Genomic DNA, 26,689 nt, shown 5'->3' with positions numbered 1-26,689 from the left:
GATTAAATTGCGGGAATTTTCAAGCACTTTGCAAAGAGTTGTGTGAATCTAGGCGGCAGATAGACAAAAATGTAGCTCTTGGAAGACGCTCAACTTTTCCATCATTTTTCACAAAACGACCAAATAACTTTAACAGCTACATTATCTTTCACCCCACGTAACACCTGTACAGCTTGCTGTGGCATCAAATAGAATGTCACAAGACAATGCCTCTAGTGTTCAAAAGAAGTCCTTACGTACAGACAATGAAGAGCATGGCAATTCTGACATGGCCTCATTCTGCACAGATTTAAACAAATTCATTAAAAAACAAACTCTATAAGCAGCTCATTTTAACAAGATCACTCTATAATCTGCCAGGATATTTTACAAGCAAAAGGGGAACAAAGAAATATTTCTAAAGATCTGGGAGCTTGATGAAGTTCAGTAACCCAACAAGAAAGAAAGACTAAAAACACTAGAAAAGCAGGTAGTAAATATTTCCTCTAAATTAATGGAATTAGAAAAGAGAACTAGAAGCAACCATGCATGTTTTATGAATGATCAGAAAGGTGAAGCTCCATTACAGTTTAAGAATCTACAAGCAGTGTTTTTTCTGGGGCTCTGGATCTTGCCATCATTAAAAGATACTATAACATTTAGAGTCCAATTTCTAGACCCTTTAATTATCCAGATCTTCAAACTTTGCTTTGGGAATGCAGAAAATTAACTTACTAAATCAAGCTCAGCAAATTCACCTATTTCATGATTTTTCTACATTCACCATGCAAGTTGATAAATCTGCTCACAAAAAGAATCTGAGCTGTGGGTTTGCAGATGTCTTATTTATAACTTTACACCCAAAGGTGCATCACCACATTGATAAAAAAAAAAACAAACTTGTGTCTCAATGCTCTCCAAGCATGTTTTGATCTCTCCACAGAAAGAAGTCATCTCAAGCACCCTATCTATTTGCAAGTCTGTATTAAATCTAATTAAGCTTTAGCACATTTCTGTGCTAAGGCTTACCTATTTAACTTATTGCTAAATCTGCTTCCCATTAAAATGGGGGGGAGGGTGCTCTCTCATGCAGCTGTAGAACAGATCGGCTTCCAGGAGACATTATGTTATAGAGCTATAGTGCTGCATTTATGTGCTATCGGACAGATGGGGAATACCAGTTTGAGTTTAAAATTTCAAATGAACACCTGGTGAAGTCGAAGAGAAAACAAACACAATCAAACTCTGAGTTTTTGACGCAACACTGACTTTTAGTCAGTTGTATAAATTAAAAAAATATAACCTGGTCAGTCAGAAATGCCATTTCTGTGGTCGAACTGCATTTCAAGCAAAGTTATACATCTTTAATATATTTACATTGTTCTTTATTTTCACAAAAAGCGTGGTTAATCTTTAACTCTTTTGTTTTTGCATAGCCAAGAAACAAATCAACAGCAACCTTGTATTCCACTGAAATATCCATCCATTCATCCATTTTCCAACCCGCTGAATCCGAACACAGGGTCACAGGGGTCTGCTGGAGCCAATCCCAGCCAACACAGGGCACAAGGCAGGGAACCAATCCCGGGCAGGGTGCCAACCCACCGCAGGACACACACAAACACACCAATCACACACTAGGGCCAATATTCGAATGGAAATTTAAGACAGTTCACTAAAGTGGGATAGTGAAGCCTCACAAGTTGGATCAACAAAAACTCTAATAGCATGTGAAAGCAGCATAATAGTCCATCCTTTTTAGATCTATCTTGGTTTTCATCTGCTGGTTTTTACTAACCTTGCATATGAAAATTCCATATAGTTTTTAGAATCATGAACTACTTATGTTACACAAGAGTGTGTTTACACAATATAGATCCAAAGTGGGGTAGGGATGGGTTTCATGTCAGCAAGCACTATATGTTAAAGCTTATTTCTTTATTGAATTTCCAAGTTTCTCTTACAGCCATGTTGAGATGAGATGGTGAGTTTGGAGGAAAGCTTAAATTAAATCTTCAGTTATATTATTTGAACCTGCAGGGTGGTTTTGCCAGCAGGTTCCATATGAGTGCTTGTCAGCAGATAGTGACCTTTGTGTTATTCTATTTAGACAGTTCAATCAACTCCTTTTGTCATTTATTTATTCTTGTATTATTTCTCTGCTGCTATTTTTGGCATATTTACTCTGACAATTTCTTCTGGAATCATCCATGACCTCTGAGAAAACACCAAAAGACATGACAGTTTTGATTTCCTATAGAGCAGAAAGGTGCACATTGCCTTAAATCAAGAATGTAAAATTTTAACAGATATCCCTGCGAACACACACTACCAGGTTGTTGCTCCACCTCAGCCAGCTTGCGTGAATGTGGAATGCTTAATGCTGTAAGATGGACTATACTGCTTAAAATCACAAGAGAGATTCTTTTGTTTCCTTTGTAAAAACTCAGGAACGAGTTGTGTTTTGCATACAGCCATATCTGCAACTTTCTGGCCTTACATTACTAAACAAGTTTTGAAATTTTCTGGATACGAAATAATCCTTGGCACCAACACAAATACTACGATGAACCCTTCATTTGATAAATCCCCTGAGCATCCATATCAGCACATTCCTCAGTCTACACACATCCTTTGAAAATTTGCCTCCAATGTCACTTTGACTCACATTACATTATTAACCCTACAGTTAAAGAATACACTTCACATTATCACACTCACAGCAGCAAGGTGGCACAGTGGTAGTGCCGCTGCTTCACAGTAAGGAGGCCAGGGTTTGTGTCCCAGGTCCTCCATGCGTGAAGTCTGTATGTTGTCTGCATGAGTTTCCTACAGGTGCTATGGTTTCCTATCCAACGACATGCAGGTTAGGTGAAGTGACATTGCTAAATTGGCCTTAGTGTGTGTTTGCCCTACAATGGACTGTCACCCTGTCGAGGGTTTGTTCCTGGCTTGCACTTTATGCTAGTTGGATTTGCTCCAGCCACCACCCTCCCCTCCAGGTCTGTACTGAGCAGGTTAAAAAAATGACATAACATTATCATACTCCGTTTTGACTGGATTACATATTAAATTTCTCAGCCACTCACCCCTTGTATCAAAAAAGGCAGACATTACTACACCTAACAACTTGGATGGATCATAAATGTGTGCGAACAAAGCTTCACCTTCCATCTCTGTCCACAATGGGGCTTTGACAATTCTCTACTTCAAAAGTAGAAATTCTTCCAAAAATTAGGTTCACATCTGAACGAGTTTAACCTTAATTAGAGCACAGTAGGGGATCCTTCATTTATCTGGCTAGCCATCAAGAGTGCCGTTTGTGACATTCCATTTAATTTGCTAGAAATTTAGCATGGTAAAAATGATGACAAATTAATGAGCTTGAGTGGCATCTTCCATCTTTAGAAAATTGGCACCCCTTTCGAAGACCCTTAATTCTGAAACTCTAATTACTCAGAGTAGAATGGAAATAAAGATTTGATATTTGAGATTCAGTGTACAAGAGCCCCCAGGTACAGTAATATATTTAACAGGACTTGAGGCCCCTGGTGATTTACCCTTACCCATGGAGTCCATGTATAACTCTGTGCGTAGAATTCACATAACATGGCGTAAGCACAAACGTGGAAATGTTCGTACGCACAAAAAAATCCAGATGCATAAATCTGTGCGAACGCCAACTTCCACGTTCTTCCGCTACATAAGTTGCGGTCAGCGTGAAAAGTAATGCACGTGCACGGACCTGCTGTCCCGCCCCAACTCCTCCCAGATTTACGCCTCTTTGAATATGCAAATCAATATAAATAGTCCTTAAGCTCAGCCTTCTGTGAAAAGACAATGGCAAAAGCACGAGGGAAAATAGAAGAATTTCAGCAAATACCAAGTGGAGGCAAGGGAAAGACCTACTATTTGTTGGTTTAAACAGTGGTATAAACAACAAAAGGAAGTTGATCGAGCGACATAGTGTGTCAGAGAAACTCAAAAGCTCAAGTCCACAAGGTCACACAGTGCCCGAAATAAAAAAAGAAGTTGTCACATATCGTCGTCGCCGTGTAAAGGCGAGTCATCGCCCACCATCTGAGTGTCATATGAAAGCTTATTAGGGTACAGAGAAAAAAAAAAGGCACACAGTAGGGAAAAAAAGCATGAAATGTCAACTTTAATCTCGAAATTTCCACTTTAATCACAGTTTATTTTGTCATTAAAGTAGAACATTATAAACTTCATCTTAAAATCGTTTAATTTACTAGTTTCTCAAATCCCATCGTAACTAAAGTAGCACGTTAACTGCTTTGTTTTGTATTTGATCTTCTATGTGCTCTGTGTGTGTGAATCACTACGTGCTTCCGGGCTTTCTCTTCCTCCAACAGGACATTCGGAATATTACAGCTCTCCGAATAATTAAAATACTGAGATGTATACGTGATATCATTTTCATGATGATAGGAGTTAAAGTATGTTACTAAACATGGGAACATGGTGGTGCAGCGATTGTTCATGTCACACGTAAGATGCTTGCTGCGCCATGTGCGACCTTCGATGAAATACTTTATTTTTAGCAGTACTGTCTCTTTCAAACATACTAACCCCCAATTCCTGTCCCTACTTTTCTTTCTCCAAATACCCAATTGCCACACAATCAGGTCTGTAATAGACATTAAGCTATCTGTAAGCTTAGAATGCTGATTCTTCAAAACTTTTAAGGAACATTGAAATATCTTCGTAGTACATGTTTAATTATTCTATCCATCTATCCTTCCAGTGTCGCGCCAGCACCAGCAAGAATACAGCACGAGGCAGGAACAATCTGTGAACGGAGCGCCAGCTCCTCTCTAGCGCTGTGGCACCGTGTCCTCACATGTTTAATTATTAACAATATAGATTATTTAAATGAAGTTAAAGTTTTATTTGTATAATATAAACATATTTTGCTGCATTTCATCTTAAAAATAATATCGTCATCATATGTAAATACACGCTTTATAAAGTGGCTCAGGTTGTGTAATATAATAACTGTAGTGCAAGTTTACAGTGATGTAATAGTACTTATAACTACAAACAGTTCTACAAGGAGCACTTGATGGACTGATTGAGTGCGTTTATAGTTCTTGGGGTGAAACTGATTCTGAACCGCGAGGTCCATACAGGAAAGGCTTTGAAGCATTTGCCGTGTGAGAGCACTTCAATAGACAGCATGGCTGAGGCAGCGTGTGCTTGATGCTGTATACCGATAATTCTCTTTCCGATCAGCTGCTGTAGATCTGTGATTCCCCACTCAGATATAGTGATATAAATACTCAGAGCGGTGCAGTGAGAGTAATATGGAAAAAGATGATTCACTGTGGCAACCCCTAATGGGAACAGCTGAAAGAAGAAAAAGAAGGTGCAGTGAGAGTAACAACGCTAAAGCAGCTATGCTATTTGGAATACTTTGGCTATTCCCTGGACCATTATATTGTTACAGGTTAATTACAATCAGATGCCTTAAACTAATCTATACTAATAAAAGGCAAAGCCCTCACTGACTCACTCACTCACTCACTGACTGACTGACTCACTCATCACTAATTCTCCAACTTCCCGTGTAGGTGGAAGGCTGAAATTTGGCAGGCTCATTCCTTACAGCTTACTTACAAAAGTTAGGCAGGTTTCATTTCGAAATTCAAAGCGTAATGGTCATAACTGGAACATATTTTTTGTCCATACACTGTAATGGAGGAGGCGGAGTCACGTATCGCGTCATCACGCCTCCTACGTAATCACGTGAACTAAAAACAAGGAAGAGATTTACAGCACGAGTCACACGCGGGAACGAAGGTAAATGACGTTAATTTTTGAGTGTCTTTTAATACTGTGTAAGCATACATATTAACACATGTGCAGTTAAACGTGTGCATTTACGGGGTGATTTCTCAGGCTTAAAGCTCGAAGTGATCACTCGAGTGAAGGCAGCTTCACAAAAAAACAGATCCTTAACAAACTGTTATTGGTATATTTTACCTCAATTTTAAAAGGTTTTCTTTTCTTCTTAATAAAAATTTAAAAGCAGAACTTCGCCGGTGCAAACCGCAGGGATTTCAGCGACTGACGCATACAGACATATTCATGAGTGCAGGTACTTCGGAAAGAAAGCACCGTGTAAACCTAAAGTTTAAATTAAGTTCATAGACCTACAAAAGGTTGCCATTGATTTCAAGCAAGATTGCTTTTCTCCTGTACAACTATACGTTGCATTCTCAAGAGTGTGCTTGCACAGCTTGGTCATATTACAATTGGAGTGCTGAACTGACAAACTGGTATACAAACAGAACAATCGTAAAAGCAGGATTAAATAAAAAGGCTGCTTCCGTTGGTGAAGCAACGAAAAAGGAAGACCTTATATGACGTTCGTTTATAAAACAGCAGAGAGGCTGTGTGAAGTCAGCTACACAAAAAAACAGATCCTTAACAAATTGTTAGTGGTATATTTTACCTCAATTTAAAAAGGTTTTATTAATAATAATAATAATAATAATTCATTACATTTATATAGCGCTTTTCAGTTTTCTTTTCTTCTTAATAAAAATTTAAAAGCAGTACTTCGCCGGTGCCAACAGCGGGGATTTCAGCGACTGACACATACAGATATATTCATGAGTGCAGGTACTATGGAAACAGAGCACCGTGTAAACCTAAAGTTTAAATTAAGTTCATAGACCTACAAAAGGTTGCCATTGATTTGAGGCAAGATTGCTTTTCTCCTGTACAACTATACATTGCATTCTTAACAGTAAGCTTGCACGGCTTGGTCATATTCCAATCGGAGTGCTGAACTGACAATAGATAGATAGACAGACAGACAGACAGACAGACAGACAGACAGACAGACAGACAGACAGACAGACAGACAGACAGATAGATAGATAGATAGATAGATAGATAGATAGATGGATGTGTATGTATGTAGATATGTATATATATGTAGATATGTAAATATGTATATGTATATATATGTGTCTGTATGTGTGTATGTATATATGTGTGTATATGTATGTGTATATATATGTTGATATATGTATATATATATGTGGATGTGTATATGTATATATTATATATATATATATATATATATATATATATATATATGTAGATATGTGTATATGTAGATATGTATATATAAGTATATATATTTATGTATATATATATGTTTACATAACCTCTTTAACACACTACTTCTCCGCTGCGAAGCGCGGGTATTTTGCTAGTATGTATATATATGTATATGTGGATGTGTATGTGTATATATGTAGATATGTAGATATGTATATATGTAGATATGTAGATATGTAGATATGTAGATATATATGTATATGTATATACAGTATATGTTTACATAACCTCTTTAACACACTACTTCTCCGCTGCAAAGCACGGGTATTTTGCTAGTAAACAATATGCAGTTAGTTTCAGTGTATATGATAAAGCCGCATCATGGATGTGGATCTAAAAAAAGAATGGGTAACCACACAGGAACAGTAGCACTGCTTTGATGCTGGGTGCCGCCAGTTTGCAAAACCGAACAGATAACTTGCGTACACCAGGGTTGGAGCTACCGTGAAAATGTGCGTGGCTTTACACCAAGTTTAGGTTCTATACATCGTGATTTGAGTGTGGAAACGTTCATACACAACATTTTTGTGCGTATGCACCATTTATACATGAGGCCCAGGCCTTAATGGAATTTCAGTGGTGGTCTTGACTAGCTTCTGAAGCAGTAAGACCCTCTTTTTCTTAAACTCTGGCTTCTCTTCCTCCAATATGAATACATCTATTTAGGGATGCACCGATACCACTTTTTTGGAAAACGAGTACGAGTACGAGTACTTGCATTTCAGTACTCGCCGATACCGAGTACTTGCCGATACCGAGTACTTAATAAAAACATGATTTAAATTTACAGGTAACAGCTTTAGTCATATAATTTAACAAAAAAAACAAGAAACTCTCGTCTATCCACTGGGAGGTTAGGCTAATTAGCGACACGGGGCTAACACTGCTTGTCCAAATATCCGTGGTGAAAGTAAACGCAGAGGAGGCTTGCAGTAGGCTGTGGATGTGTTTTTTTCACGGAGTCGTGTAGTTTAGGCAGCTCCGTGTCAGTCATGTAGCAGCGGCTTGGGACATCATATCTGGGCTCCAGAACATGGAGGAGACGCAGGAATCCCACATTTTCTACCTCCGAGAGTGGCTGGTCACTCAATGCAATGTACTCGATAATTTCCTGTGTTATTTTCACAGCACGTGGATTGTCTCTGGACATTTTCTCTCGTCTTGCAAGAGTTTGCTGCAGCGTGGGTTGTGTTGGTTTAGAAGCGTGGGTAAACTCTTTGTACTCGTTGTCGTGTTGGGATTTTAGGTGCTTGATTAAATTACTTGTGTTAAATGCGCTACCTTTTGAGCCTCCTCTGGACAATTTCGCTGAGCACAATTTGCAGTCCGCCTTTGTTTTGTCGTCTTCATTCACTTTGAAATAGTTCCACACGGCTGACATGTCTCGCCTCGCCTTCTCCCCGCTCTGAGCTGCAGCCGGGGCCTGGGGGCGGGCACTTGGCGCCTGTGATTAACCCCTTACACGCCGCTCAAACATAGACATTTCTCAGACCGTGGTATCGGTCCCCGGTATCGGGGGACTTTTAACGAGTACGAGTACTTTAGAAAATGTAGTATCGGGGCCGATACCAGATACCCGTTTCGGTATCGGTGCATCCCTACATCTATTAGTACAATTTTAATTGCCCTCTTGCCAAAATGAAATAAAACCACTCTGAATGCATCAGCTATCTTCTAATATCCTTGATGAACACAGATACCGAGTAACAAGCCAAAGTTCATGCACATCGACCGTTATCAATAAATTAGTTCATCCAGAACAAAGTGGTTTTACCTGAGCATGCTGAGCAATAGACAATACTCGTCTTGTTCCTTATGTTATTAATACTTCCCTGAGTTTTCCCTCAACTGAGTTACTCTCAATGAACACAAGGAAACTGTTTAGCCAGATTAACTAGTCATTTTATTGCATGTCCTAGAGAGTAATAGATTTGGAAATTAATGGATATGAATTACTCCTCATATTCTGGTTCTTCTTGTCATAACTTACGCAAAATTCCACACCTTTAAAATCACACATGGGTGCTTCACAGGGCTGCCCACTGTCCCCTATTTTATTTAACCTCTCTCTTGAACCTTTAGCGATAAGTCCCAGACGGTTAGATTTAATATCTTTAATCTATTTACACGCTGTTACCTAGGCAAATAACGAGTATATATTAATTCTCTCCTCACAGATTTTTTGTGAAATTGCAAGAAACCCTGTATTAAATATTCCACATTGGGCATGGATAGGCCATCATGGAGCAATTTAGGATTTTATGATGATGCTTCCATTCTATGCCAACTATGGGACTTTAGCTCCCCTCCTGTGATCCTTCTTTCATGATTAAATTATATATTAATAATAATAATAATAATAATTCTTTATATAGCGCTTTCTCACTACTCAAAGCGCTCTCCACACAGGGAGGAGGGAAGCAAATCCACAATATCCTTACTGCAAAGCAGCAGCACTACCACTGCATCACCTGTGAGGACAATTATATATTAAAATTAACCTAGTCACCTCAACCCCAATTATCTATTGCTCCTTTAACCACCCTGAAACTAAAATCTCTTTCAAACAAGTTAGATTCTCTTATCCCACATACTTTAAAGACCTGTCATCACATAACAGAGCTATTGGGGCCAGTTTCCCACTGGCACAACCAAGTTTCTATTACAAAGCTTTTTCTTTGAATGGTTTGATAAGAGTGGCAACTGCAAGTGACATTTTCGATGGCAATGGACATTCAAGTCTTTACCAACCAATTCCTCCTTATAATTTCTTTCTTATATTCAGCTTAGTCACTCCACAAGTCCCGAGAACTGACCTATCTTCTCCTCTCACAAATTTTTTTTCTCTTTTGCTCTATCCCTTTAATACTTCAACGAGACAATTCTCCCAGTCTAAAAAATTGCTTGGAATACCATATTTAAAAATATCTGCATCTAGATATCCAAATCATCAATACACCCAACTTCAACTTGTCTAACTTTATACCTAATTATGTAAAACAGGACACTTCAAATTTGAATTCCGAGTATATTTCCATGCAACATATAGCATAAAGCTACACAAATGGCAGAAATGAATGCAGTGAATAAGAGGATAGTAATAAAAACACACACAGAAAGCTCCAAATTGGACAACCGGCACACTGATACAGATGTGTCTTTCTAACCATAATATTGTTTTCATTTTCACACTACATTTTGACATGCAAGCATGTGTGCCATTTCCTCTTTCTCCATATCTTGGTAAAACTTTAAATATGTTTGGCATTTACTTTTAATCACCAGTTATGATGCATATATCATTGGTTACAGAGTAACCTCAAAAGTAAAAATTAACAATTCTTGATACAGAAAAGCAAGGAAAACAAATTCTCAATAAAGACAAAGAGTATGCTCAAAATAGCGTATGATGAAGTGTCACTAAAGTCTATAACAAGTAAGCAAACAAGAATGTACAACAAGTATTTAAGTGTGCAAATTACATGTGTACACAGAAGCATGCAAGCGTACAAGGTATTTATCCATTGTCTTGTCCTCCTTTCGTGCTTACAACTGCAAATGCTGTATACCCATCCAATATTACAGCCTTCTTTCCATGGACAACAAGATGTGCTGTTATAGCTAGTTGATTATATGATTACTCTGTGCAAGGGCTTTGCTATGGACTTGATCTCCTGATCCTTTAGTTAGGCAGAATTTACTTGAAGTCCCTGGTACATTTCTCCACATGTTCTGGAGCTGCCCTTTTATTTCTTAATACTGGTCTCATGTTTCCTCTTAGCTCAGTTCTGACTACAAACACTCCCAACCACAACCCCCACCCATCTTCATCTCATTAGACTTTAGCTCTTTCCTCTCAGCTTTCCTCTGCGGATTGACCCTTGCTTGCTTCTCACTGGAAAGAGGTTGACTGTTATCTATGAATGTTTTTGTCTTTTAACAAACTATTGTTTCTTGAACAACCCCCTATAAAAAAACAAAAACTAATTAAGAATTTATCCTTTGCTATATTTATAATTGACTGGATGCCCTGACATCTAGACTGAAATCTGGCTGCCCTCACTCGGTTAGTTCTTCCATTATAGTAGTTCTTGTATATTACTTATCCAGCAACTTCATCTCTGTGATACTGTTTGATAATATTCCACCTTTAAGCTTAATAAAAATGTGATCACAAAGAAAACAACTTGTCGTGTTCATGCCAGAACTGCAGTGTTCATACACATTTCAGAGCTATCAACTATTAGGCGTTTAATGCTTTTTCCACACTCAGGAAAGTTTAATTCCAGACTTAGCAGCACTCATATGATTATATCTTATAGTTGTAATTTAATCAACATTCAACCTTCTCGTCAGTAAAATGAATAGATTTCATTCTTTCCCTTGCTTACAATTAAGTAAAGACAAATGAGGCACTCAATGCTATCATAATAATCTCATTACCAAGACTGCAGATCTAATAAGGACTGGAATTATGAGAGAAAGAAGGTTTTGTTTGTTTATTTTTAATTCAATGAAAATGTTGTTGGGAAATCCAAAATAGAGAGATTACTCTGAATCCAAGACATCATCTCTCAGTTCAGAGCAAGCAGACATGCTCTATGTAACTGATGATCTCTCAGACATGTGAGCTGTGATTTAAATTTGAACATGTGATTACTTACATACTGTATGACACATAAAACTTAGGAGTTTGTGCAATGCAGATAGTAAGTTACTGCCTTAAACAGCAGGAAGTACAGTAACAGCAAGGGAGTACACCATGTGGTCTCTTCACTATACTGAATAAAGCACTGTTTAATATTTTTTCTTTTCAAATATAATTGTATCAAAAATTGCAACGCCAACAATCCTTTTATATTTAAGACAATTACACACAATTACTGCTAAAAATATAGGGCAAAGCATATAGGAGTAATGGCTACCTCCCATCATGAAACTCTTGTGAGGAAAATATACCTTTAAATTATTAAAAGCAGCAGCCATACCATTCTTTGCAGTCAATAAATCAAATGTTATGAACACTAGCCTTTTCTCCACTTAGATTCCCATCCCATGTAAGATATAAACAACAATGCATTTTTTTGCATGTACAGTAACAATGTGTGTGTTAGTTATGGGTTCTTATTATTGGGTGAACACCTTAAATTGCTAAAACCAACAAACTAATATAAACTCTCTCTGGTTGATCATAAATGAAAATAATGTATATACAGTATAGTGAATTGCCACGTTCACACATTACTAATTAGATCATGAATATATGACATTAGTTGTTCATATACTTTAATACAGATTATAGCCAATGAACAAGATAGAGAATTAAAGGAATACTCCATCCAAAAATGATATTTTTGTTATATGTTACTAACTCGGGACTCTTGACCAACAAATGAGTGGGAGAGTCTTGTCTTTATTTCAAAAATTCAAACCCCATGAGGCTTTAGTTTCGCAATTATGATGTGCAGTGATTAATTGGTAAGTATCCAACTCTATTTTAGCAAAAAAGCATGCATTTTGCATGTTTTATTTGAATGTTTTAAGCATATGACTGGATGAATGACATGTGGATTACATGTCACGAGTAACACAAAATGTGTGTCTTTTTTCATGCGTGGTTTTTCACATCCTTTGCCTATGTACAGAATTGGTCACTATTGGCTTCTAGTATGTCAAACTATTCTCCTCTCCATTTTGTGTGAAAACATGAATTTTTTTACTTGGCCACCTCTATAAAGTACAGTACATGCAGTAAAATATTTAAATAAAAAAGAAAACATTTTTGGGTGAAATATTTCTTTTAAAGATACCATACAAGGGCACAGTACAGAAAATGGCTTACAACATTTTTATTCATTTTATTAACAAAGAACCAAGCTGTCATTAGGAGTATACTACAAAACAAGCAGATTAAACTTCAGCAATATACTTTAATTTTGTTTATTGTGGCATTAATTTGCATTTTTCAGCCTTTTATTTTGCCTTCCATTAATAAAGTTTCCTAATGTCTTTATTTGCAAGTTAGTTAAGGATGCTTCAGCTTACACATGCCTGTGGGGACAAAGTACTACTGTGCAACCATTCTTTAATTTTTCAGTCAGCTGCATGTGGTCAGCATCCACAGTTGCTGAGCAGTAATGCTGAACTCATTCCTATTAATGATTCATTACTCTTGTACTGTTTTCAGCAAGAACATGAGAACACATCCCCTTAGGTGTCCCCAATACATCAATTTGAGAGTTAAAAAAACAAACAGCTATGTCTTCACTACAGATGACTACTTTATGAATTTTTGTTACTTGCCAGCTTGGTTTTAAAAGTTCCGTGTTACCATTTTAACAATCCTCTGTTTTTTGAGACAAACACCATTCCAAGGTGCTTTATAGATCTCCCGCTCTCTCTACCAGCTTAATAGAAGACAAGCTAATTGACATAGTGGGTCAGAAGTAAAATATAAAACCAGTAATGTTGTGGTATTAAATTATTTTCCATTCAACTGGATTATATTAACATCAGGCTTAGGACCTGAAAATGAAATACTGAATTAACCTCCTTAGCATCAGACCCGAGTGGCTATAAAAGCAGTGCTAAAAGCATTAGTTCTGAATGTCACACGGGCAACGGTATAGATGTGTCTCATGTATGACCTGAAGATTATTCGGGCTGTAAAAGTGCCAACAGCGTTAGTGTCGAGCTTTACTCGGGGAAACAAGATAGACGTGTCTTACATAATTGTCAGGCCCTAGTGTTACCTGGGCAATGGTGTAGATGGACCTTCTACTAGCTTCATAATGGCGTCTCATAAGAAACGCCTCTCAACATCAATGATCACTTCAGGCAGTGAAATTGAAACAGTCAATGAAACCGAAAGTGATTCTGGGAATCCGAAAGTGACACTCATATCACTCGCAAAAGTGCAATGTGATGTTCATATTATTATTATTAATATTATTATAATACTATCTACACTTCTGACTTGGTGCTTTTAGTGTTTTGTACGTTTTACAGTAGAAAGATGAGATTTTTGAGAAAAATATATAACATTAAGGAGGCTACAATGAAAAACAAATTTCCAGAATAGGAATTATACATTTCCAACACTCACAGACATTTCTCAAGGAGACAAAATAATCAACATTTTTGGTGAACTGTCCATTTAAGTACTTTTTCCAGTATTCCTCTGATGCCAAGACATTGAGTGCACTACCTTTTCAGCATGGCTCAGCTTATTTAAAAAAACAAAAAAGAGAAAACAAGGGAAGCCTTCTGCCATAGTCCCACCCCAACCACCTTCTTAATTAAAAACAAATACTTTTGGTGCATAGAGCAAGACGTTTCTTTAGATACCCTACTCTGTGTATACATTATTCTGGTGTGACATAAAATGCTTCCAGCCTCTATTTTACTTTTCTGGGGAAATCAATAAAATGAACTGGAGAAGATTAGATCCCTTAACTTTTATCTCCACCCCCCTTTAAGTAGTATATGAAATCAATTTACCAAAAGCTGATAATTGATGATGAATGCACATACAGGTGAAAAAAGTGCCTATTAAGCCAATTTTGTTATTTACAACTCAAGTTTAATATTCCACTGGTTGATAACATAAAACATAACTGCACTAAACTGTCCAAGTCTGCTTCCTGCTAATTATCAAGTGCCACCTGGAAAGGCTACACCCCTAATGACCCTGAAATGGGAAAAGAGTATGAGAATGTTAAATTTAAGACAATTATTCTAATTACTTCTTGAAAGGCACATGAATTAAAAGGAAGATAATAGCTGGGAGAAGGTTATTTAAAACAAGAAAAGAAAATCCAAAGCAGTACTGAATGGTTGGCCACAGTGGTCAAGCTATAAACAGCCCCATGTACCTTAAATACCCACAGAACATGAAAAACCGCTCATTAAAGTAGACACATTAAAATACAGTGCATCCGGAAAGTATTCACAGCACATCACTTTTTCCACATTTTGTTATGTTACAGCCTTATTCCAAAATGGATTAAATTCATTTTTTCCTCACAATTCTATTCTAGAGTTCTTGGTCACCTCCCTGACTAAGGCCCTTCTCCCCCGATTGCTCAGTTTAGCTGACCGGCCAGCTCTAGGAAGAGTTCTGGTGGTTACGAACGTCTTCCACTTACGGATGATGGAGGCCACTGTGCTCATTGGGACCTTCAAAGCAGCAGAAATGTTTCTATAACCTTCCCCAGATTTGTGCCTCGAGACAATCCTGTCTCGGAGGTCTACAGACAATTCCTTTGACTTCAAGCTTGGTTTGTGCTCTGACATGAACTGTCAACTGTGTGACCTTATATAGACAGGTGTGTGCCTTTCCAAATCATGTCCAATCAACTGAATTTACCACAGGTGGACTCCAATTAAGCTGCAGAAACATCTCAAGGATGATCAGGAGAAACAGGATGCGCCTGAGCTCAATTTTGAGCTTCATGGCAAAGGCTTTGAATACTTATGTACATGTGCTTTCTCAATTTTTTTATTTTTAATAAATTTGCAAAAATCTCAAGTAAACTTTTTTCACTTTGTCATTATGGGGTGTTGTGTGTAGAATTCTGAGGAAAAAAATGAATTTAATCCATTTTGGAATAAGGCTGTAACATAACAAAATGTGAAAAAGTGATGCGCTGTGAATACTTTCCGGATGCACTGTACCTTCAGTAGGCTCCTTCTTTAAACAATCTTTTTGATAACTGTTTTCAAAGTGTGGTCCTTCTCAGTGTTTTGCCTTCAAAAGGGCCTGTGTGTCATGCAAATGTAACCATATTTTTAATAACAAGAGTCAATACTATGTGCTAACAGTGACACTATATGAACCACATAATTATAAGATGGATGACACGGAAGAGGCCGATGATACTTTTTCCCTAGGATGTTTGTGCTCCTTTCTGTGCCCTTTGCATGGATGCATTACTGCCATTCCCAGCTACTGCCAAAAGGCTTCATGTCTTTGCATCTGCTGAAACATACCAGCTTCAAAAATACGCAAACTGTTTTTGTATCTGCCCCGTGTAAAGATGAGGCCTATTCATTTCTAAGATTACAAGATTTTCATATACCAGCCCAGAAAGTAGGGATATGAAACTTTCATTGATGGACTCAACTTTGGACTTCGTGCCACCCTCTGCAGTTGGATTTTGGACTTCCTAACCAAAAGACCTCAGCATGTAAGGATTGGCAGCATAACACTCTCCACACGGATCCTCAACAGGCTCTCCACAGTGTACTGACCCCCCCTTCTGTATTCCTTATTCATCTCCAACTACGTGGCCATACACAACTCCAAATCAATCATGAAATTTGATGAAGACACAATCTTCATAGGCCTGATCACCAAGAATGAGAAGGCTGCCTATTGGGGAAGACTCAGTGGTGCCTGGACAATCATCTTACCCTTAATATCTTCAAAGCCAAAGAGATGGTCACCTATGTCAGAAAGCACAAAGCAGACCACACTTCTATCTACCAGAGGAAATGTCGCTGGAGGGTGAGTAGCTTTTAGTTTCTTGAAGTGACCACCACAGACAAACTACAGTGGGTACAATAGACTTCAACTCTTGTCAAAAAGGTTCACCAGAACCTCTACATCCTCAAATGTCTATGGACAGCTTACATTTCTTTCCTCCATAGTCCTCAATCTTTTACAGGTGTACAGTGGAGTCTATCCTTCCTTGGTGTTTCATATCTTGATACGGCACTTGCAGTGCTCAAGAATGTAAATGTAGAGGATAGTGATGGCAGCACTGACTACTACCGGCACACAGCTACTTTCACGACAGGACATATTGAACACTCGATGCCTTAGAAAGGCAAACAGGCTCACTGAAGACCTCAACCATTCTACATAACCACTTTTCAACTCATTCTTTCTGGTAAATGGACATTGACACCCACACCAGTAGTTGCAGGGAAAGTGGCAAACATAAACATAAAGGCCATGTTACATTACATAACTTTTCAGTTAGACTTTATTTAAAACTTCTTAACAAGCTGCTAAGTGCTCCTGTGACTATCAGTTGCCTAGTGCGACATACCCAGCAACACTGCTCAACTAGCCTGAACTCAGAATTAACATTTGCTGTGCATTATGTATTGGAACGTATGTCATTCCAACTGATGGCATATCACAAACATTTGTAGTAAAAAATGCATTATTACAAATGTCTGTGATGTGCCATCTGTTGGAATGACAGAGGCTGCAGCTGGATGGACACACAGAAACACAAGCACTTGTCCTTTAAAGTGTATATTTCCCCCGAATATTCTTAAATATTTTGAAAGTTGTGTGGATTTTGCAAAAAAATGGTACAAAACAATTTTCTAGTACAGCAAAAAATGGTAAAACACCATTTGATCAGTGCTAGATCCTTTAACGTAAAGAAGGAGAATGTAGATCCTTTTTGTAAGCCCAAATTTTTAATTCTCAAAACACAACTGTTTATTTTTGCAATTGACAAATATGCTAGCACACGGCTGGTCTCGATTTCATTTTCATGCGATAAACTATGACAGCGGCTGGAAAGTCGACGGCAACTGCCTGCACAACCGTGGTAAGAGCAGGCCTTCAGTGGAGGATGTGGGCCCGGAAGACGAACGGGTCAGTCTGTGCGCGGCCATGCGCGCTCCAGGGAATCCGGGATGGAAGTCAGCGAGCACGTCTCGAGAGGCTGGGTGACTGCCTGGCACGAGCATGCAGGGTGGGCGGTAATCTTGAACGACACCTACAACATACGATTCAGCCGCCCCTCGCAAACCCTGCGACACAAATGTCCTGCTTTTTTTTTTAACTTTCCTACCAACAAGACGTTTGCCAACAAAACCACTCCGCGACGACGTACCTGTAAAGTGCTGTAACACGGTGCCATGTACCCAGAGGCTCAGGACCTGCTGCACCGAGAGGTTGATGGAGTAGTCCTTCATGTTTCTACCGCTCTTCGTCGCGTTACCGGTGACACGTAATGAAGACATTGAAGAGGCCGACGTTGCTTTCGCTCGGGATGCTCTTTCTTCTTCCTCCAACCTTTTTTTCAGGTGTATCTCTGCATTCCGCCAGATATAACTGTCGTGCGCTTTCTTGCCCTCTGCATCTGGCAAGTCAACTCCTGACTAGAAGCCATGATGAGGAGCGGCTGGCGTGGAACTTCCCGCCCACAATCTTGTGCTGACGTAACGGAGGGGCGGGGGAAGAGGAGGAGTAATGCGGATCTTAAAGACCGAGCGAGAGGCTGCCAGTGTTCTCTGTGTGTGGATATTACTTATGTTTATGTATATTAAACGCCATACGTTTCCGTCATCGTTCACACGATAACTGAATACTTAGCGTTTTTCTGAATCATCAAACTCAAAGATTCCGGGTTCTTTTATGCCTCGGCTTTCGACGTAGTGACGCAAAAGTGACATCTAGTGAATGTGTGTGACGCAAAAGTGACATCTAGTGAATGTGTGTGTCTGTCATAGACATGCGTCCCTTCCAAAGACCACTTTTTGTCTTGCATCCGATACTTTTGGAATAGCTAATATTAGAACACAGTTTAACGAACTGTTGGTCTGTCGTTGTCTGATTTAATAACTGCCTCTTAACATTTGTATTGTTTGGTACAGAAGCACCCGCCTTCATGCTACAGAAGAAAATGCCATGCCAGTTTTTGGTAGAAGTGTAGGAAATTTTCATTCCAACCACTTTTGCAATTAGACGGCAGGCCTAGCAGATAATGAAACTTGTTAATTATATAGCTTGTTAAGAGTTTTTATTCTTCTAAGACAAATCATAATCACTTTATAGATTTGTGTTTTCTGAGAATATTATCCACATTTTTTGTGGTCTAAATTTGCACCTCTTGATCCCTCCCTTCTCATTTATTTCAAAAAATGTAATTTAGATACCTCATGATGCATGTGAATGGGTTTAAATGTTAGCTGGAGAGCCGGTAGTTTCTTTGTCATTTGCACCTTATTATTAATTAATGGATGGTTAAGAATACAGGAAACAATTAAAACCATAATGTAGCTGTATAAATTTGGCAATTAAGGGTTCTCAATTGTAACAAGTTGATTAAAAATAAGTCCAAAACAACATATTGCTTTAAAGTAAATGGATTCTATCTTAAAAATTGGTTAAAGATAGATAGATAGATAGATAGATAGATAGATAGATAGATAGATAGATAGATAGATAGATAGATAGATAGATAGATAGATAGATAGATAGATAGATAGATACTTTATTAATCCCAAGGGGAAATTCACATACTCCAGCAGCAGCATACTGATACCAAAAACAATACTGAATTAAAGAGTAATAAAAATGCAGGTAAAAACATACAATAACTTTGAATAATGTTAACGTTTAAACCCCCCCGGGTGGAATTGAACAGTTGCATAGTTTGATCTCCTCAGTATGTCAGTGGATCAGGACAGTGACAGCAGTCTGTCGCTGAAGCTGCTCCTCTGTCTGGAGATGACACTGTTTAGTGGATGCAGTGGATTCTCCATAATTGACAGGAGCCTGCTGAGCGCCCGTCGCTATGCCACGGATGTCAAACTGTCCAGCTCCATGCCTACAATAGAGCCTGCTTTCCTCACCAGTTTGTCCAGGCGTGAGACGTCCTTCTTCTTAATGCTGCCTCCCCAGCACACCACCACGTAGAAGAGGGCGCTTACCACAACCGTCTGATAGAACATCTGCAGCATCTTATTGCAGATGTTGAAGGACACCAGTCTTCTAAGGAACTATAGCCGGCTCTGTCCTCTCTTGCACAGAGAATCAGTATTGGCAGTCCAGTCCAATTTATCATCCAGCTGCACTCCCAGGTATTTATAGGTCTGTACCCTCTGCACACAGTCACTTCTGACGATCACGAGGTCCATGAGGGGCCTGGGCCTCCTAAAATCCACCAAAAGCTCCTTGGTTTTGCTGGTGTTCAGGTGTAGGTGGTTTGAGTCGCACCATTTAACAAAGTCCTTGATTAGGTCCCTATACTCCTCATCCTGCCCACGATAGCAGTGTCGTCAGCGAACTTTTGCACGTGGCAGGACTCCGAGTTGTATTGAAAGTCTGATGTATATAGGCTGAACAGGACCGGAGAAAGTACAGTCCCCTGCGGCGCTCCTGTGTTGCTGACCACAGTGTCAGACCTGCAGTTCCCGAGACGCACATACTGAGGTCTGTTTGTAAGATAGTCCACGATCCATGCCACTAGGTATGAATCTACTCCCATCTCTGTCAACTTGTCCCTAAGGAGCAGAGGTTGGATGGTGTTGAAGGCGCTAGAGAAGTCCAGAGACATAATTCTTACAGCACCACTGCCTCTGTCCAAGTGGGGAGAGGGATCGGTGTAGCATATAGATGATGGCATCCTCCGCTCCCACCTTCTACTGGTATGCGAACAGCAGAGGGTCGAGGGCGTGGCGGACCTGTGGCCTCAGGTGGTGAAGCAGCAGCTGCTCCATGGTCTTCATCACATGTGATGTCAAAACAACAGGTCGGAAGTCGTTCAGCTCACTAGGACATGATACCTTTGGGATTGGGGTGATACAAGATGTTTTCCAAAGCCTCGGGACTCTCCCCTGTTCCAGGCTCAGGTTGAAGATGCACTGTAGAGGACTCCCCAGCTCCAGCACACAGACCTTCAGTAGTCGTGGCGATACTCCATCTGGACCCACTGCTTTGCTGGCATGAAGTCTCCTCAGCTATCTGCTCACCTGCACTGCTGTAATTGTGGGTGGGGATGTCTCTCCTATGCTGGTATCAGCAGAAGGATGGGTGGAGGGTGCAGTACTCCGAGGTGAGAGTGGGTTAGGGTGGTCAAACCTGTTAAAGAAGTTGTTCATTTGGTTTGCTCTCTTCACGTCTCTCTCGATGGTGGCACCCCACTTCGAGCTGCAGCCAGTGATGATCTTCATTCCATGAATGAGTTCCTTCTGCACGCGCTTAAGCTCATGCTGATCACCGCCTTTAAAAGCCCTTTTCTTCTGGTTCAAAAGGCCCTTGATGTCACTTGTAATCCATGGCTTGTTGTTAGCATAGCAGCATACTGTTCTTACTGGAACTACAATGTCCATACAGAAGTTGATATAGTCAGTAGTGCAGTCAACAACCTCCTCAATGTTCTCACTATGTGATCCCTGCAGGATATCCCAGTCCGTAGTTCCAAAGCAGTCTCTCAGAGCCTGCTCTGCCTGGGGACCACTTCCTGAATGAATGTGCGGTTGTAGGTAGCTCCCTCACTCTTGGTTTGTAGTGAGGCTGAAGCAGAACCAGGTTATTATCTGCTTTCCCAAGCGTAGGCAGCGGGGTGGCGCTGTATGCGCCTTTAACGTTTGCATACAGTAAATCAATAGTCTTATTTCCCCAGGTGTTACAGTCCACATACTGGGAGAAGGCAGGTAATGTTTTGTCCAGTGTCACATGGTTAAAATGTCCAGCGATTAGCACAAGAGCCTCAGGGTGCTGCGTTTGTAACTTAACAACAGCAGAATGGATGATGTCACTCGCTATCTCCACGTCCGCCCGAGGAGGGATGTAAACGATGACCACAATGACGTGTCCAAACTCTCTGGGCAAGTAATAGGGACGCAAACCTACGGCCAACAGTTCGATGTCCCTGCAGCAAGTGGAGACTTTGACGTTTACATGTCCAGAGTTACACCACCTTGTATTGACATAGAGTGCTAGACCTCCTCCTTTGTGCTTCCCGCAGGTTTTTGTGTCTCTGTCCGCTCTAACTGTGCTAAAACCTGGGTAGCTCCACATTAGCATCTAGGATGGTGGTAGTTAGCCACGTTTCGCAAAAGCACAACAAACTGCATTCTCTGTAGATTCTGACATTTTTCACCAGCGCAGCCAGTTCATCGATCTTATTTGAGATTGAGTTCACATTCCCCAGAATCACAGAAGGCACCGAAGGCTTAAAACGCCACTTTCTTGCAAGCCGCTTCATTTTTAGCTTAGTGCCGACTCTGCTGCCACGATACCGCCTTCTTTCCTCGTCGGGTAAATATGAAACCACACTGACACTGGCATTTGTTCTCAGCGCTTGAAGTTGACTACTTGAATAGACGAGTCTCAGTGTGTAAAAATCCATGTCCACGTTGTAAAAGTAAAAGTGTCCAGGGAACGAATCCACATAAAAGAAAGTGATTGGAGTGATCAATAAAAAATAATAAAGAGAAAAATAAAAGGTAGAAAAATAAAGTCGTATACAGAACTGCTGAAAAGGCTGCCACTCTCGGCGGCGCCTGAGACATTGAAAAAAGACAAAAGCAAAAGCCGCTAGCCACTGTGGACCTCTAGAATAAGATACATATTTAAAATAAGACGTTATGTTACATAATCACAAGTGAATGAAAATTGTGCTGGTAATTCTCAGTTAATAATTCAGTTTACAAATCAAATGAACAAGAATTGTGAGACGTGTTTGTATGTAATTATTCATTCTCAAATCCAATGAATAAGAAGTATGTGACTTATTTGCAAGTCGAATGAACAAGAATCTTGTAACTTATTCTCGGGTAATGATTCAGTCGGGACTCAAAAAAATCAGTGAGACTAATTTGTTAAAGATACAAAGGGACATAAAGCTAATATTATGTTTATATATTCTGTTTATACAATTCCAGTAAAGAATTGTATAAAACAAACAAAACATCCTAATATAAATGTGTTGTTACTGTATTGTACTTATGTGATGAACAAGAGAATGATCAATAACATAGTTTTCGTTAGCCAATAATGATTAGGTTCTAACTAGAAAGAATCATTAATCAGACAGGTAGTACTTGCACATGTGCTTGAAACATTTAAACAGAAGAGCCTGAGAGCATCGCTGAACTGATTGATTTATGCTCACAAATCGATTCCAATGATAGATTGAAAAGAGTCATTCAAAAAGAATGAATTGTTTGCAAATCACATTCTTTTATCTCTAATTGATGACATTTATTTAACTGGTATTTTTTCTCTTCTGTTCTCTTTACAAAAGCGTGGCAATTGTGAAAAATATTTGTATTTTTGGTATAGCTTTAAATGTATAGTTATCTTTTGTTGTTTTCCTATGAATTTGCATTTTTCGCATAGTTTGCTTCTATTGGAAAGGAAGGTGAGAAGGCTGACTTGAAGTTCACTTTAGTTGCTGTGGTGTGTCGGTTAGAACATAGGAACTACCGTATATACTCACGTATAAGTCGGGTCTTGAAACCCTAAAAATCGATCATTAAATCAGACACCGACTTAAACGCCCATTCAAAAATGCAACACTTACATTTTTTTTTTACATCTTCTTGCCACCTCCACTCTCACAACAGTTTCTCTGACGCATCGAATTTTGTTGCAGCAGCAAGTTACCAATTTCTTTCGCCTACTTCAATGATGTTTAATTTAAAACTAACTTCATATTTTCTTCTGATCAAACACTCCATCGTTGATAAGGGATGCTCTTACGATAAAAGTGTATGAGGGTGTGAGACACAAAAAATGCAAAACTTCAGAATAGTTCGGGTATTACCATGTGGTCACGTAGGCACAATACATAGGAAAAAAAGTGTGCTCCGTGGTTACTCTCTCAGGTGGGCATTAGCATATCATAATAGCATCAGTTTCCCACATTCGACTTATACGACCAACATTATAAAATACCAGAAATTAAACAATAAAATCAAGTCCCAACTTATCCGCAGGAGAACTTATCCACGAGTATATACGGTAAATAACCAGAATATCTCAAAAAGCAGAATGAAAATCATACTGATGATGAAAATCTTAAAAACCAAGATAAAAAGCTAAATAATACCCATGCAATGAAACAGAAATACAGTACTTGGAACATTCTAATAAGAATTAATCAAATTTAGTTTTGTAAATTCCATATTGACTCCAAAACACAGAAACTGGGAAATATCAGCTTGTTTAATTAGGCTAGGACGAGGAGGAGGTTAGGAGCACACGCTGATACAGCACATTGCTGCACACACAAAACTACAAACCAACTAAGGATCCAGATTAGGACCCGAGTGCAGCCAGGTAACGGGTGACACCTCAGCACCACAGTTCAGATGGAGTGGAACAGTGTGAGGTTTTTTATGGTGGCTGGAGTGAATTAGGCTAGAAGTCCTATTAAAAACAGGAGTTGGTTGGTTGGATCAAAAACCTGAAGAGACACGGGGTTCTCAGGACTGAGTGTGAGAAACACTACACTCTGTGTCCAAAAGTATGCTGACAGGAGAAATGACAACACCCTTGATCAATAGAGAAATACAGCCAAACCAGGTAAATGACAACTCATGCACACAGTAATTCCTATCACCACGTAGTTAGTGTAAAGTGCGTTGACATGGCAAACATATTACACCTCAAAAGTGATGAATATGGTGTATACACTGTTTTTTAGTTCCCTTTTAAGAGGACCATTGCTGTGTGTTTGCACTGAATAACTCTTTTGATTACTTGTCACTTTATATTGGTTACTTCATGGAACTGATGGACAGGTCCGGAATATCTTAGCCAAGCTTCACGCCATCACGCCTGTTGTGCTAGAAGCCATTAAGCAACTGACAAAGCACTTTGTACCGTTTTCGTGTGGTGTGGGTGCACATACATAAAACATAACATGTTTTTTCCAACATAAAACAAATTAGCAGCAGTGTCTGGTTCTCCTAACATAATCAGACTAATTTACTGCACTCATATTGCAATAAAGGAACCTAGCGAGAATGAAGCTGCTGTTGTTAAGTGTGAACAGTGACCAGAAGCAGCGGTGTACCTTGAGTTCATGCCTCTTGGTGGGGCGCTGCTTCAATTTGTCTCCCTCCAACATATCAGAATATGTTAACCTATTTAAATAGAAAATTAAAATGATGTATAAAGAAAAATTAAGGTCAATTTTGCCTAGATATATTCATATATAGAGAAACAGAAATAATTTTTTACATTTATTTATTTATAAGCATGAACTAGACAAGAATATAGTATAAGCCATGTGCTCATTATTAGTTTAACATAATTACGCTGCGAAAACCAAAACCAGTGTAGTGTACAAGTGATAGGTGGGGATGTTTTCTGCGCAGAGCAAGAATGCATTCAGATTGATAAAATCTGAACAAAATTATAAATTGTAAATTAGTTGTTTATCTTCCTAGGAATTATTATTGGTGTAATGTTTATGTTTATTTTTGTTATTGCCTCATAAATTTCAACTGCTGTGTCTGATGCTGTCACAGAAGGAAAATTATTTTTGAAGTATTGGTGGATAAAAATTAGAGAATTTTATTTTTTTTCATTCTTGTGTGATATTTTTCCAAACCCTGCTGCTTACACACGAATTGTACTGAGCCTTTTGGCCAATAATGCCACCCCCAAAAATGTGCCACCCGCCCCTAGCTACGCCACTGACCTGAAGACACATGTAACGTGAGTGAAAACAGTTTGCAGCTGCAGTGTGTAGGCTCACTGGTGATATGAATCCCTCTCTGCAAGTCTCACTTTGTGTAGATGTCCTTTACAAATAGAAGTGGGATGCCAATAATATGAAGTTTTAATAAACTTCTGCAGGGCTTTCTGATCAGCAGCCACGCAGTTGCCAAATCACACGGTTATGCATCTGGTTAGGATGCTGTCTACTGTCAAGCAAGCAATTTAAAGGACAGACAGGTCTTTTTCAACCTCCTTAAGAGAGAAGGTGTTACTGAGCCTTCCTTACCAAGGTGGTGTTAGTGGTCCACGTTCGATCCTCGGTGACGTACTGTAAATGCCAAAGAACTTAAAGTTAGACGCCTGTTCTACTTCAGCTCCATTGACGCAAACTAGGGTGGGTGTACATTTTTTTGTATGTCTTGAAGTTCCAAGATCAATTCCTTAGTCTTTGAGAAGTTTAGAGCTACATTGTTATTTATGCTCCATGCCATTAGCTGCTGAACCTCTTCTCTGTAAGCCGTCTCATTGTTGTTTAAAATTTTGCCTACCATATTGGTGTCATATGCAAATGTAATGATGAAATTAGATTGTGAATAGGGACACAGTCGTGGGTGAGGCGTAAATACAGGAGAGGGCTCAGCACACAGCCCTGTGGTGCACCCATACTCAAAAACAAGACAGTAGAAGTGTTTACCCATCGTAACATTCAAGTGATTGTTGGTTTAGAAAGTCCTTTGTTCAATTGCATATGGTTGGGGGGGGGGGGGGGGGGGGGGGGATATTTAGACCTAAGGAATAGAGTTTGCTGACCATCTTAGAGGGGATGGTTGGATTAAATACAGAACCACAGTCAATATAATAGCATACTGACATAACTGTTTCTGTAGACATGGGGTTGACTCTCACATTTTCCACTGTCACAATCAGTAAATCCCTAAGCAGAGAGGGTCCATAGCTGTTGAGATTTGAAGATGGTTTCAAAGAGACAGAGAAATACTTGAACAAGTGCATTATACTCACACCAAAGGGTCTCTTTTATTAGGTGATTACACCTTCACTTAGTCACCATTTCAATCTTCATCAACATGCATGTGCGGCAGAAGCAAATCCCACATCAAGTGCTGAGATACC

General features: G+C 39.2%; 1 protein-coding gene across 1 annotated transcript in view; it reads right to left on the bottom strand.

Annotated features, from left to right (window-relative positions):
* Positions 1 to 18,337, bottom strand: part of tmem170b (transmembrane protein 170B) — a 37,102-nt gene extending 18,765 nt beyond the window's left edge. Inside the window, exon 1 of the mRNA XM_028817330.2 lies at positions 17,991 to 18,337. Coding sequence (XP_028673163.1) covers positions 17,991 to 18,120 — 130 coding nt within the window. The 5' untranslated portion in view covers positions 18,121 to 18,337. The remainder of the gene's footprint in view (positions 1 to 17,990) is intronic.
* Between the last annotated feature and the right edge of the window lie 8,352 nt (positions 18,338 to 26,689).

Source organism: Erpetoichthys calabaricus, chromosome 13 (assembly GCF_900747795.2).
Source record: "Erpetoichthys calabaricus chromosome 13, fErpCal1.3, whole genome shotgun sequence".
Lineage (NCBI taxonomy): Eukaryota > Metazoa > Chordata > Cladistia > Polypteriformes > Polypteridae > Erpetoichthys > Erpetoichthys calabaricus.
The sequence above is the reverse complement of the archived record's forward strand: the minus strand, read 5'-3'. Positions and strand labels throughout refer to the sequence as shown.